We start from the raw sequence: 15,687 nt of genomic DNA, 5'->3' as shown, positions 1-15,687 counted from the left end.
TCTTCCTCATTGATAAAATTTTAGATCTTCGCTGCACATGTCCAAATCATCTAATCCGGTTTCCTTTTATACTATCCCAAAAAGATGCTACTTCAACCTTTTCGAGTTACAAAGTTTTCTACAATGGAAATTTTATGTTAGGCATTCAGAATTCATTTTCTGTTCAAGAAATTATCTTCACTGGGAGTCCTATCCAGTTAAAACCAAAAAATAGATGTTTGAATTCAGAATCATACAACCATTCAAGTCATTTACTACAAATAAACATTTATATAAAACATGAACAAAGAGAACTTACATTTCTGCTGTTCCAAAGAATTGAACAAAATATTTCTTAGGGTCAGGAGCTCGATCCCAATCTTCAGGTCTACTAATCTGAAAAAATTCAAAATCCACACAACTTACTTAAAAAACTAATCATGTAAGTTAGAAGATAGCCATATCCCACATAAGCAAGCAATTAATGCCAATGGAAAATGTAAATCAAACTAAATAAATTTAAAACAAAGATAGAGCACTAATGCCAAGCAATGTACATATAAATAAGTCCTTGACATCTAATTCAACAAGCTTGGAGCCAAATCAAACTGATGAACAAATAAAGCTTCTTACACCAAATCTATATTTTTTTTTTTGTTGGGTGGGGGGATAGTACAAGAACTAATATAAATAACACAACTACAACCAATTACAACACAAGCGGAAAAAACAGTAACAACAAAAACTCCAACAAAGTAAATGATAAAAGACTGAAACTTTTCGCATTAATTTATAGCACCTCTTAATTCAAGAAGTAAACTTGAGTTTCATACACAAAGTCAAGGTACTTGTTCGGAGTCTTCGTATGAGGTGTGCAAACCTACGAATGTAGTGTACTAAGGAGTCAATCACGCAACAAAGTCAATAGCCAATCCCCCCATGCCCCATGTGAAGAACCCCAACTTTCTCTACCACATGCACACCCCAACCAATGTCATATCAACCTAGCAATTTCTTTAATGCTTGAACTCTCTAACCAAGGTCTCACATTATCTTACCCTCCATTATAGATAAACAACCCATTGGTAAGATCAACGAAGGTAAATCACACAAGTCAGTAAAACAAACATTATGACAACCTAATTTACATCAACAAATCAAACAAATTTAGTATCCTAAAGCACCACAAAACTAATCAAAGCATTGGTAAACCTAATTATCTAAAGGGAAGTAAGCATATATAAGCATAACAAAAACAAGGAACAATACCTCACCATTAAATCATTCAACCAATTCATAGAAATTAAATCAAGCAGGCATACGAAAGGAACTTTCTTAACTGAATTGACACCAAGGAGTGAAGTAATTTTTTTTTCAGTAAGTTGATTAAAATAAATTCAATAACCATTACCTCAAAAACTAGTATAATCCCACTAAACCAAACCATATTTGATGCATTGATACAATATAGAAAAGGTTAAATAGATAGATCAATAACGAAACCCTGCAAGAACAAACAACCACCAACATAATATACCTCAAAAGGCTCATCAATAAAATTTGAAAGTGACTTCTTGCGTTAAAAGTAATAAAGCATATGACGCACAAAGATCCTAGAAACCCAACAGTCAGAACTCGTATACCTCATAATGATTCCCCACAAAACCCAGTCGAGTTGCATTGACTATGTAAAATCACAAACCATATTGGACCAAATTCATATAAATATTAAACCTAACCAAATCCAATATATGTATAGGCCCCCAAAATATATATATACACAATTAAATTGCCGAAAAGCTTACAAAAACCAGCCCTAATGAACCTGCAAACAAAATCTAATTTTCTTGTGTAAAACCCAAATATTAACAGAATTGATGTAATTAGAATACGTAGATTTGAATTGAAGTCGAAAACCTACGAAAAAAGAGAAAAGAGTTGGGCATAAAAACAACATTGATTGATCAGAAACTACACCTTTGCAGGCCAAGCAGGGAAGCCCTTGACCTTGGCGAGGACCAGATCGCCCAACCTCAACTCACTTGTCGACTTCGCACCTCTGGCTCCACGTTTACGCCCGGGAGCCATGGCGTCGAAAATCCCTAGGCAACCAACGACGACGTCTTCTTCTTCGGAGGCCGTTTCACAATCAAATTGAATCAACTAAAACCCTAGAAAAACCCACCATCATACGCTGGAGCGTTTCCAGACAAGAACGACCGGAGTGATAATTGCCGGAAAGTGGAGTCGTTAGAGCATCGAAATCAAGAAACTCGGTGGACACTGTAAGGGACGAGATGGCTACCGCATTCGAATTCTACAGAGAGAAAGAGAGAGCGAGAGAGAGACAGAGATTGCAGTTGCAGAGGTAAAGAGGAGGATTGAGGCGGTCGATGAGAGAAGAAAGTGTGTAGAGAGAGAAAGAGGAGAGAGAGAGGGAGAGAGTATTATTTGTTAGGGAATTTCCTCGCGGTAGCGGAGGCAAAGGCAGTATGGTAAGCCAATGACGCGTAAACCCCCCATGGGCCATGGATTCAAACCATGGTTAACGATGTCGGATCTTTGTTGTGTGTATTTAATGGCCAATAAAAATTGGACATGTGTTCCAAAATTTATAAAGTAAGTAAAACAAATAAAAATATTTTGTATGAGATCTTTAACACTAACCTACAAAATTCATAATTTATATGAGAAAATAATATTAATAATTTAATATAATATTTAATTTAACAAAAAAAAAAAATCTAAAATAATACCGTATGCTATAAACATTGAGATTATAAGTTACATCGTTTACATACGTGTCAACACATTTCAAGAAATTCATTATGCAATTAAATAAATTTCATAATATTTAAAATTCCTCTGTTTTTACGAGTTGTGAATTAATGTCATTTTTGTAGTTTAGTAAAATCAAATTGAACAAAAAAAAAAAAAATTGCTGCTTATTTTTATATGTTGTCAAATTCCATTCCAAAGTTAAATTTGTAAAGTGGTGTGTGAACAAAGAAATGCAATTGGGTTGTATTGGTCATGAATCCTTGTGGGTCACTTTGCCAATGAAAATCAAGTTGATTGAAGATGGATATGAAACCTAGAAAGGGCATACAAGAGTGATAGAAGCCCGACAAGTGTGCGACGTTACACTTTTGGAACACAATGACATTGTTATGTAAATTTTTACTTTTAAAAATATATATATTATCAATTAATAGAAAATTAATACTTAGTTCAAAACAAAAACAACACTCGTCTAACCCTAAATCTCAAATTAGTGATTATATCGTACAGAGTAATAATTTATTTAAAATATAAGTATTGAGATATATTCTTATGTTGTATTTAATTACTTCTTTAATTAAAACAGTTTAATAATTGTATTAGATTTATAATATTATAAAAAAATACCCAAATATTACTTATTGTATATAAAAATATAATTTTTTTTTACCATATCCTAACCGTACTCGTATTCGTGTTTCCTAAGTATGTGTTGAGCAAGTCGATGTTGGTAAAAATTAGTTTAAGAAATTGAGTGCAGATGTGAAAAAGTTTGGATTGAAGCACTTTGAGTGAGGCAACTGACTTCAAGGCCTCTTTTGATGTCTTGGAGATTCTAAAACGGACTTCTATGGGTTAAATTCATTTTAAGGTTGCTTTAAAAGCTAAGCCAAATGCCACCTTAATTTAAGGTTACAAGTACAACTTAAAGAGCTTACAACAAATGTCGTTGCCCAAACAAAAAAAAATTAGCAAACCAAGTATTTAGAATTTCCCAACGACGAGGGGTACGAGAAAAGAGGAAATTTGGCAAACCAAACGAGCATCACCGATGCCACTCGTTTTTATTAAAATTTCAAATGTCGTTGCCCAAACAAAAAAAAATTAGCAAACCAAGTATTTAGAATTTCCCAACGACGAGGGGTACGAGAAAAAAGGAAATTTGGCAAACCAAACGAGCATCACCGATGCCACTCGTTTTTATTAAAATTTCAAAAGCATTCAATTTTCTGAAATTCTGACCTAAAACGATTAATTGAAAGCTCTCACAGTATTTGGAAAAGATGTCTTGCATGGATGCATTCACAATAAACACGAGTTTATTCATTCACTCCTATCAATAATTGCCAGCGTCCTAAAAGAGTACAAACAATAAAAGACAATAACAATTATTGTACTAAATATGAACCAGAAAACATGTAAAGTTCTCTTTCATCCCCAAATGACATTGTTATTAAATTTAGTACTCCGCATCAGTATTTTTGCAGTTCTATTTCTGATCCAATATTTTTCCAAGTATTTTTCAAAAATTACTTACTATGTTTGGCGGCACCAAATAGGCGCCTTGAATTTAGGATTGGAGAAAGTTCAGTATAAATTTTGAACTAAACTTCTCCGATCCCAAATTTAGGGCATCGATTCGGTACTCTCAAACACAACCTTAGGATCATTCAATCAATAGCACCACGAGTTGCATGTTCCCCTTTCACATGGCATTTATAAAATGGTGTTTACGAAACTAAGAGATGGAAGATGATCTTGGACAACAACGATATTAAAGCAGAATCAAGCATAGCAAGCCCATGTTGGCATAAAAAATCATTTATCAAATTGGCAAGAATTGCCTAAATCATAGAATCTGCTGAGGAGGAAATCAGAAGATAATTTAGCCTGTTCCTAATGGCAATTTATAATCTCAAAGCGACCATTAGAGTAAAACTTGACTTCTAAAAAGGGATTCACTTCCATACTCACCAGTGTTAACTCCTAAATTAAATAAACAAACTTCCCGTTAAGCACACAGTTGGAGACATTGCCAAGGAACCAAAATAACTGCACAAAAATAAAAAATTTAAAAACAGTTAGTTTTCCAAATTAATATAAAAATAAAAAAATCAATACTTATTCAGGCTAGTAATTTTAACAATTCCGAACACTGTAATGTTGTTCTTGGTCAAGAGATGGTAATCAAATGTGAATCAATTTTTATTCTTTATTTTTTAATTTCTGGTAAGGAGCATGGAAAAATAATTCAGAGTACACAGACTAAAAAAGTGTAATGAATAACAGTAGGCAACTGGATAACAAAATAATGAAAATTGGCTTAAGCTAGTTTGGCTAGCAACAAGAGAAAAATAAATCTCCAACAGAAATAAACGTGTTATTCATATAACATGTCCATAAATGTTGTTTCAGTTACTCTGGTCAATTAGCTAGCCTTCTACAATTTCTTTTTCTCATGGTCGAGTACCACTCAAATACAACCACATGTAATTTTTGTTGCTCATCATCCACTAGTCCCAGCATTGGGATGCACCAATATGCGCCAATTAGAATCCGTTCTTTGTAAGATCACTATGCTGACAACCTCTTGGCAACAAGAGATTGATGAACATCAATATAGGCTTCCCTCTTTGATTGCTTTTCTTCTTTTGAAGGGAAGTCAGTCTATTGAGGATTCCAAGGGCGGTAAACCCCAAGAGGGGCAACATGTTACTCATGACTCTATCTTTTCTTTGAGAAAAGCATTAACGGGAAAATTGGAAATTGAGATGACATAAGTAATACCAATAACTAAATCTATCTCCGGCAGCATAAGCGGGACAACCACTGAGTGATGTCCATTTCATAAAGCAACTAGATAAACGCATTTGTATGCACAGCGCCTTTCATGGTAATGTGGTGCTATTAGTTCTTTTTCTTTTCCTGTGTAAAATCCTCGTGATATTAAAGCGCCATTTCTCATTCTTTTACTCTGTATTGGAGCTCTTCTCTGTTCCTTCTTCCTCTTTGAAATATATCGTTCTTTCCTTTCTCATGTCTGACATGTATTCTCTTTCTCATATTATTTCATCCAAACATCAATGCTTATTGCACACAAGCTTTGGACAAAAAATGGAGATGGATTTATTGTTGCACTTGTATGCTCTTTCCAAATGAGGCTGCAAATGTTTTTTTTCTAAACATAACCAAGCTTTTCCCAATTTCTTGGGGTTGGTTACATGAATCTCATGTTTCCATTCCGCTTTAATTAAGGTCATAACCTTAGTCAATTGACACGCTATCATATCTTTCTTTACTAACTCTACCCACGCTATATTTGGTTTTCCTCTTCCCTTAATATTACCCAAAATGTGAATTATGTCACTTTTTCTGACCAGTGCATATAGAGGTCGTCTTTGCACATGTCTAAACCATTTCAATAGATTCTCTCATTTTATCTCCAATTGGTGCTACTCCAAACATCTCCTGAATATGATCATTTCTAATTCTATCCTTTCTAGTCTTAGTGAACATCCATGATCCATCTCCACATTCACAATTCTGATACACTAACTTTATGCAAATATTGTTTCCTATCTGCCCAACATTCACTACTATAAAGTATGAGCGGTCTAATAATTGTTCGATACAACTCTACCATAGCATGAAATGCTTTAACATCAGCTGTACACACAGGTATGTAGTCTTGGTAGTGATCTAACTCTTCCCATTTACCACATAGAGTGTGGTAACATGTAGCAAGAGTTTGGTCTTCCTGCTTGAATCTTGAAATTTGTTGTTGGAGTTCATACAGTTTTGCAAAATTACAACCCAAGGAATACATCTCTTCCACAGCCGTCCATAGCTCTTTAGCTGTTTTCACAAACAGAAACCCTTTGCTGATCTGTGGCTAGATGGACTGCAACAACCACGTCATAACTAGAGCATTATTTGCACTCCACTCTTTGAATGCAGGATCACTCTTGGAGGGATACGTAACAGTCCTTTCGATATGGTCAATCATCCTACGACCAGTGATATGCATACAAGCAGATTAAGCCCATTCCATATAGGTCGTCTCATCCAGCCTAACAGTCATAATACAAAGGCCTGGATGGTGATCGCTACTACCTCCCAATATTGGAGTCAGACTAGGAGAAGGCCCAGCTTCTTTTGAAGTCACCTCTAAGCCAGGCATTTTATCAAACAATTTCTAGGTATACAATCCTCAAAAACAAAAACAGTAACAAAATACGTAGAGAACCACCTCTAACCACAAACTTCAACTAAAAAGATTACCGTCTTCTGAGATGCATAAAAAAGCATCCACACGGTCACCACACAAACCCTAGAAAGCAACAAAGTAGACCATACCAGAATCGCGAATGACGAAGAAAAAGCCGTTGTTGCAGAACCCCATCATCATCGTCTATATTAACTCATCGTGGTAGTTCATCTCCTAAACCGATGGTAAATCCCCCATTCCCATAGTGCTGACAGTGATGGTCATCAAGAAACTGCCTACATTTTTAGTAATTAATTGAAGTAAATAGTGGAATGTTTATCACAAATTGTCTCACTCTGTTATCAGTTCAATTTAAAATTGATATAAACCCCCCAAAAATAATTTAAAAAATCCTTTTAGGTGTGATAACATTGAAAAATAAAACAACTAGAAGTATTTAAATGTGACAAACAGGGGTTCAAGCATGCATGTGAGTGAGCTTTCGGTGTTTGTTATTGATTGACAAAAAATTCAGCACTGCAATAACTGATTCCGCTGTGTCTTTCCTAAGACTCCTGGTATTGTTACATTGTGACTATTAGGACCCGAATCCTCACCAGTGGATAGTAGGACCTATTCCGTCCAGTTTGGGATGTACGTTACAAAAAGGTTGGCATGTTTAGCAAATATCCCTACCTATTTGTAAAAAGTACAACCAAAACTGTACGGAACAGAATGTACTGTTCACAGGAAGGGATTTTCTTCCGTGACTATTACCATTAGATAAACCAATACTGCAATTTCAAACCTTGGAACCAACAGGAGATAATTCTCTATATAGTCATTCTTTTAGTATCACAACCAAATCCCTACTCCAACTTCCACCAAGTAATGACAAGAATTATGCAATTTAGAACACTTGTCTAAAAGCACATCTCATTCTGATATTCCAACTCATTGTACTACCAAAAGATCTACCATCAGTTGAATGTTTGTATGCTACATTTATCCCCGAACAACTCTCCGGCTCATCGTCCCTCCCCGCAAAATTTTGTGTGTAATTACTTGGGCATAAGAAAGCCATAAATTAGTCCTCATTAAAATGAGAAGAAATGCCAAGGAAAGCAATAGATAGTGGATAATGAGTAAGCTGGTTATGGAAAGAGTGTAGCTAAGTAGATGATCACCTAAGAAGATCCTTCATATAGCCTAACTCGAACAATGAGGAGAACAGTCCTCAAAATTGATGAAATTATAATCTTCTAATCATACCAAATTTATAACAATATGAAAAGGCTTCGCAGAAATTCCAAGTTGAGCCCTTTAAATCATAACATGCTACTAATGTTTCGGGATGCTTCACAAAGCAAGCTTGAACACCTAAATACCTCGTAAATTAGATTCATAATCAATAAAATGTCCAATCACAATTCAAATTAACTAATTAAAATTACATATATAGGCAAAAAAATGTTTCATGCAATATTCTCATATATGTTAACATATGCATAATCATTCAATAAATCGTGGCTATCATATATGTTAACATATGCATAATCAAATCTCTACTATCATGGTAAGTCATTCCATAAATCGTGGTTATCATTTATGCTAACAGTTCTTATTCAAACCCAGCTATGACCCATAATGAGGATAAATAGCAAAATACGATGCCTGTTAAACACAAACATGATGCTAGCCCAATATAAATTGGCTGGAACAGGGCACAGGCTGGTAGGCCATAGCCGTGAACTGCACCAATAGGCCTCAAACATATTTATAAGCAAGCTCAGGTGTGTGCTATTCAATGCCCATGCCTAAACCCAAAATTCCCCAAACCATATAGCAGTCAAATATTATAATCTTCATCACTTTGGTGTCTGTAATAGCTAATTTACAATTAAATAATCCACAATTCATAGAACCAAAGTCAAATACAGCACAAAAATAAAGAAATAAAATAATTAAAAACACACTATCAAACATATTAAATTTAGAGAACTATAAAATAACAACAAATCAAATAACATGATTTCAACTGATTGCTAAAGGTGATAAAAAGTTCTGTAAAAAGAATTTTGGGTCTCGCAAAAATTTTCAACAATATGTAAATAGAGCACCCAAGAAAAAAAGGAAACAAGAGATCTTACCCTCAAATCCTACTTTGCACCTTTATCTTTGCCCTCATTCTCAATGGCATCAGTCACCAGAGCCATTGGCCTCTGATCAATAACCTCATCAATTATTCCAAACTCCTTTGCTTCTTCCGGGGTCATAAAATAATCCCGATCCATATTCTTCTGAATTGTCTCTACAGACTGTCCAGTATGCTTTGAGTATAATGCATTCAGTGAATCCCAAACCCGAACAATCTGCTTGGTGTGAATGGTCATGTCCTTAGCCTGTCCACTATAGCCACCCGAAGGCTGATGAATCATAATTGTCGCATTAGGGAGAGCCCGCCTCTCACCCTTTGCTCCAGCAGCCAAGAGGAGAGAACCCATGGAAGCAGCTTGACCCAAACATATAGTATTGATTGGAGAACGAATGTACTGCATTGTATCATAAATAGCAAGACCTATATAAAAGAGCACAAATAAAAAACATAACAATATGTCAGTGATTTATTCAAACTCATTATTGACATATCTCATCAGAATCGTCTACATAGAAAAGATTAAGAAATTAGGATTTATGTTTTCATTTTAGAGTAGAAAAGGAATCAACTAATAAATAGAAACCCTTGAAAAGCAATCATACTAAAGAACAAAAAAAAGAAAATATCAAATCAAACATTCACACTAAATTGTAAAACCCTGCTTAAACAAAAATGTTTATAACCAATATAATATATTTATTAAGATTTAGCAAATCGTTAACAAGATATATCATTATAATGACCATTGCTAAGAATATATACATCTTATTAGAATATTTACTATTTAACATTGAAATTGAAAAAAGGGTAATCAGATGGTAAAGCATGACAATGTGAATTAGAGCTTGAGGGCAATAATCGTGTATAGGTAGTACCAAAACCTAGTTTAGTGCCCAACTCATCCTTCCAAAAAATCTGAATGGAGACCATTTTAGGTAATAGTCTACTGAATGAAAAGAGTTAATTACAACATAATTAAGGACTACAGTAACAACAATAGGAAGAAAAACAAGTGAATTTCTGATCACGTTACATCAAGGATCAACCTCAATTATGGATGAACAAGCAAGACACATTCAGGATGTGAATGCCTAGGAAGCAAGGACACGCCTAAAAGATTGAAGTAAATGTGTTGGATATGGACACATGTTGAGCACGGTCTGATGGGCCGACAGGTATGGGACACACCTAGGGCTGCAAATGAACCGAGCTGTTCGTGAACAGCTCGAGTTCGGCTCATTAAAAGCTCGCCTCGGATCGTTCATTTAGTAAACGAGCCGAGCTTGAGCTCATTTCATAAACGAGCCTAACCTTGAACAACTATGGCTTGGCTTGCTAATCTCGTGAAGAGGTTTTTTTTTTTTTTTTTAAATATTTCAAATTTTGCTACCAAAGTTTTGGCCCAAACACAGAGTTTCTAAAGGTTCATGTAGTTGTTAGGTGTTTATAAACTTGTCCTACATCCATTCCACTAGCCCAGTAACCCATACATTCATCATAACCGTTGGATTACACTTATATTGTACATGATTTAACTATAAGAAAGAATAGAAAGCCTAAGTTCCCAACTCTTCTTGGAGACAGCAGCCACATGAGACCTCTCAATCCATCGCAGATCCAGTGTGGGCAGCTACTCTACCGGCTACTGATGTAATAATCTTACTCCAACAACAACAACTACAAGGTTGTTACTCTTTCTCTCTCTCAGCCATTTCATTCTCTCTCAACCATGTTCTCTCTCTTTCACAACCATGTTCTCTCTCTTGGCAGCCTTTTTTTTCCTTCGTTTGATGGAGTTATGAGAAGAAGAAAAATACAGACTGATTTGCGGAGATGACAATGATTGAGAGGATGATTTCTGGTATGCGACGAGCTCGCCCAAAAACCGTTCTGAACTTGGCGAGCCGATCCCGAACAAGCCAAAGCTCGGCTCGACTTGGTTCATTTGCACCCCTAAACACACCAAAAAACATGTCCGATTTTTTTAAATAAGTGGTAACGCATGGATACACTGTGAACACACAATAGATACATCGCGGATACATGGGTGGAATTAAAACGGAATCTTTGATAATAAAAAAATCAGAAAAAAAATGAGTTCACGTATAAAATACAAGGAATTCTTTGAATATCAACCAATTATATTTACCTAATATTTGTTGGAAAATGAGTCTATATAGCGGAAGCAAAACCGAACCCATTTGTTCTTGTAGAAATCAAATTCAAGAGGCATAAAGAGATAATAATCATACTTTAGAGAGAGAAAGAAGTTATACCCTTGGGCAACTTGTAGATTACCAACTATGATCTCCTTCTCCTTGCTCCAAGCTCTCCTCCAATGGCTTCCTTACCCCCAAGTCTTCACTCCTACGGCCTCTTATGAAAGCCCCAAGCCTTGGATGAGTGGGATCCAAAGGAATATAGGAAGAACCTGGAGAGAAATGTGTGTTGTGCGGAGAGAGAATTTCTCATAGAGGCTAGGGCTAATAACCCACAACACACATATATAGAAATGCCCAAGGGGTGCCCCTATCACTTCTTTCACTCCAAGTTTTACTAATCTAACCCCCGGACTTGGGCTAGGAGTGGGATCTAGTTGGGCCCATCCCCCACTTGGCTCCAATAGGCTCTTTACAAGACTAGTCAACTCTTGACCCAATTAAATAACCCATTAACTATTTTTGACCCCGCTATATAAAAATAGTTGCACTCCAAGTAGTAAATGGTAACGCCACACCGTGTTAAATTATGAGATGACCCCTCTATGCATAATTAGCTATTGGATAAAAAAAAATGTCATCAATCCAATTACCAATTAAACCTCTATTTTGACTTATTGATTAATTTGACTTGATCATACAAAAGTTTTTCTTCAAGAAAATAATATATACTTAATAAATAAACTATATAATAAACCATTTCATCAAAACCACCAAACCTGGATTTCTGTGATCAAACTAATCAAGTTAAAATAAATATTTTAGCACAGATACCATCTTGAGTATATATGTTCCAATGACAATAATCAATGGTTACCCAAAATACTTGGATCTTAGACCCTAGAGCGGCAGGGCCCACAGAAATAAATCAAAGCAACCACTAACCAAAAGCAAGAGTCCATTACTCTCTCAGGTTTAAGTCACTGGTTATAACATTAATAAGGAGTAAATACTATAACGGCTATCGTAATTTCTCAACTTATCCTCGATCGAATTCAATGTGCCCAACACATCAACACGCATGGTTCTAAAATTTCCATTCAAATGATTGAGACTAACAAGTAGAAACCAACATGTTACATTCTTCCAGATAGAGTGTCCAAATTCTATCATAGAATCCAAACTAATTTTATGATAATGTAATATATGTGATTTATATTTCTCGTGCATGAAACTATTTCACACACTTAAATCACATTACATAATCAAAGGACAACTTGATTCATCTCATGAACCACAAGCATTCACCATATATGTAAGCATAACATTTAATTAACACATATTTCATTAATCATAACTGTCAAATACAATCCAAACATCCGCTTGAAGGGCATATAATCCCAACACTTTTTACGCTAAATGCTTGCTATTCAAAGAATTCAAACTCTAAGATCAAAAAGAGGAAACAGAGAGTTTTTGCACTTCGAAACTCCTACGAACGAACATTGAAGCTTGAGCACCCACGATCTTTCTTCTTCGTTGTCTTAATCAAATCCTCTTTCTCTATCTCTTAATTTTCTTTTCCCTTTTTTCATCTTCTTGCCATGCAAATCCCTTTCTTTTCCCCAACAAAATCTTAATTCTCCCTATTTCTTTTTCCCTTTCTTTTTCTTTCTTTAACTGATCCTCTCTCCACGAACAGATCATCTTTACTTTTTTCAACAAAGCCCTAAAAGCGTTTTTAAAATTCTGATCAAACTCTCTCTCTCTCTCTTTTCCTTTCTTTCTCTCTTTGTACAACTACATTCTTTTTTAATCTATTTTTTTGGGTTTTGGTTGCAACATATTTTACATAGGTAGTTTAGAAATTGTAGAACAGCCCATTCTCTCTCTTTCCTAAGGGAGTTTGGAATTAAAAGTTGGGGTACGATTAAGAAAGAATTGAGGAGGAAGTTTATATCAGAGTATTGCCAACAAGATGCTTTTATTATGTTTCATAACTTCAAACAAAAGGAGCTATCCGTGGAAAAGTATACAACAGAATTTGAAATCTCATGATGCGTTGTGATCTGTTAGAACGAGAGGAGCAAACTATTGCCGCAACTTCGGCTGGAAGTTGGTAAAATTGTTCAATTACATCCGTATGGAACCGACAATGATGTATTCAAGCTAGCAATCAAGGTGGAAAGGCATCTCCAAGAATCACATGGAGGTTGATCTTTGGGTCCTAGAGACATTTTTAACCGAGGGAGTGCTTCCACTTCTAACACTTCTTCAACAAGGGAACTAGTTCAAGACCAGCTCTCAAAAGTGATTGCATGAGTAACCATAGCCATCCCAATACCTCCAATCTAACTCTCCTGTGTTTTAAGAGCCAAGGATTTGATCACATAGCTTTTGAATGTTCCAACCGCAAGATAGTTTCACTGGTTGAAGAGGAAATTGAACAAAAGTCCCAAAAAGAAACACCCAGTAAGACTCGGCGAGTGAAGAGAATATCACTTAGGGGATCAAGGAGTCTCTTGTCATCCATAGAAGCTTAAATTCAGCCCCTGTAGATGAAGCTAATCAGCTTAGTAACAACATTTCCACACTTGATGCACCTCTCGTGGCAAAGTATGTGATGTCATCATTGACGGTGGGAGTTGTGGTGGCTCCAAAAATGGTAAAGAAAAATTGCAACTCAAGACGGAGAAAGATCCACAACTCTATAAGCTCTCATGGCTTCTCAAAGGAAATGAGGTAAAGGTAAATGAAAGATGCTTAGTTCAATTTCCCATTAAAAAATTAAATAAAGATAAAATTTAGTGTGATGTTATTCCATGGATGCATGTAACTTACTCTCTCGCTCACTTTTTTTTCTTCTTTTTAAATGAAATAATTATTGCGATATCTCCTTTTTTTCCTAGTTATTGTTATATCTCCTTTGTCATTGTGATTTCTGGATCTTTATTATTCTTAGGTTGATAAAATTTAATATTGGTCTCGTAATATAATTTATTATTCATAGCGTCTCCATTGTGTCTGTGCCTTACTTATTTAGGATTTGTCTTGTAACTTTGTTTATGTTGTGTTTTACCTGTGTCCATGATTTGTGAATGTTACTTACTGATAATGTTATTTGAATTAATGATTTAAAATTAGAATCCCATTGGACATATAATAAGATAATCAACTAAAATGATTCCATAATACGCATCAAAATCATTGCACCATTGAGAAAGAGTGACATGGTAGATGTTGGGATTGAGATATGAAGGAACAATATGATTATGCGTCGAAACTTAGTTAAAATAGCATGACATAACAGAGTTCATAAAACCAATCTCAAATATTTGGGGCAAGACTTTGTTAATGGAAGTAGCTCTTTGTCCATATGGCCGAGCTGAAACTCAATTGTAAGGTGGGATGAGACACCTTTAATTGAGTTGGACACAGATGAAGAACAATTTAGTATAAAATGAGATAAACCCTAGAAATCAGTAACTTATAAACAATTGAATTACAAACAGAAAAGAGCAAATTTGCAATATTGGTTTTTTTACCCTTTTTTTTACTTGACTAGAGCCAATTTTAATGATTTTTGCATATCTCATTTCAAATATTGGAATCAAAACAGTAACATCGTGGTTTATCAAAGAAACGCCAAATTAGATCTAAAATTTCAAGAAATACGCGATTTAACAATAAGGAATGAATGAAATCTAAATTGCAATTTTTGACCTGCTGTGACAGCGCCGCCGGGGGAGTTGAGGTACATGTGAATGGGTTTGGAGGGGTTTTCAGATTCGAGGAAGAGGAGCTGAGCCACCACGACGTGGGCCGTGTCGTCGGAGATCGGGCCGTTTATGCAGATGATTCGCTCCTTGAGAAGGCGCGAGAAGATGTCATAGGCACGCTCTCCTCTAGACGAGTGCTCGATCACCATTGGTACCAGACCGTAAGACCTACGAGCCGTCGCCGCCATGGACGGCGAAGTCAGTGATTTGCTGATTCCACCCCATAGCTTGCTCAGACTACCCGATATTAGACTCCGCATGGCTACAGCTACAAACGCAGTGGGGAGATAGAGCGTGTGGGATTTATGAAAGGGTTTATGAATTATGACTTATGGCAGCGGAAGAGCGTGTGAGCCAATGCGGTATTACTGCATTTGCCACTGGTTTACGAGTGTGTTCCTTTTTTAGTAATAAAGTTAAAATGTTTTAATATTGTTTCAGGTTAAATAGACAAAGAAATCCACTGAAATGTTCAACTCGTTCGAACTCCGAAGTCAAGGGTTTCAATCCCTCGACCATTCCAATAAATAAATAATAAAATATAATTTTAATTATTGTTCGGTCCACGTAGGATATCAGAATTGTTATATGTTGAATGTGTTCTAAAATACACAAAACTGGAAT

The 15,687-nt window shown here is 35.6% G+C and overlaps 2 protein-coding genes across 7 annotated transcripts in view; both read right to left on the bottom strand.

The window, feature by feature from the left end:
- The window catches only part of LOC132276117 (ENHANCER OF AG-4 protein 2), a 29,622-nt gene extending 27,168 nt beyond the window's left edge, over positions 1-2,454 (bottom strand). For all 6 annotated transcript variants that reach the window (XR_009470837.1, XR_009470839.1, XR_009470840.1 and 3 more), the window contains exons 1-2: positions 1,957-2,454; positions 299-375 (exon numbers count right to left, since the gene is read on the bottom strand). Coding sequence is in view for 2 of the 6 variants with exons in the window: in XM_059777388.1 (XP_059633371.1) it covers positions 299-375; positions 1,957-2,067 (188 nt within the window). In the remaining 4 variants the exon portion in view is untranslated. The remainder of the gene's footprint in view (positions 1-298; positions 376-1,956) is intronic.
- A 2,111-nt stretch (positions 2,455-4,565) lies between these two features.
- On the bottom strand, positions 4,566-15,412 carry LOC132276116 (ATP-dependent Clp protease proteolytic subunit 2, mitochondrial). The gene is made up of 3 exons (XM_059777386.1): positions 15,008-15,412; positions 9,118-9,545; positions 4,566-4,812 (listed from the first exon to the last, which is right to left on the bottom strand). Exons 1-2 carry the CDS (start codon positions 15,321-15,323, stop codon positions 9,127-9,129), a joined length of 735 nt encoding a protein of 244 aa, XP_059633369.1. The 5' UTR covers positions 15,324-15,412; the 3' UTR covers positions 4,566-4,812; positions 9,118-9,126.
- Between the last annotated feature and the right edge of the window lie 275 nt (positions 15,413-15,687).

This window comes from Cornus florida, unplaced genomic scaffold (genome assembly GCF_030987335.1).
Source record: "Cornus florida cultivar Cherokee Brave unplaced genomic scaffold, ASM3098733v1 CherokeeBrave_3.0.0_Hap2_Chr10, whole genome shotgun sequence".
NCBI classification, from domain to species: Eukaryota; Viridiplantae; Streptophyta; class Magnoliopsida; order Cornales; family Cornaceae; genus Cornus; species Cornus florida.
This window is presented reverse-complemented; position numbering and strand designations above follow the sequence as displayed.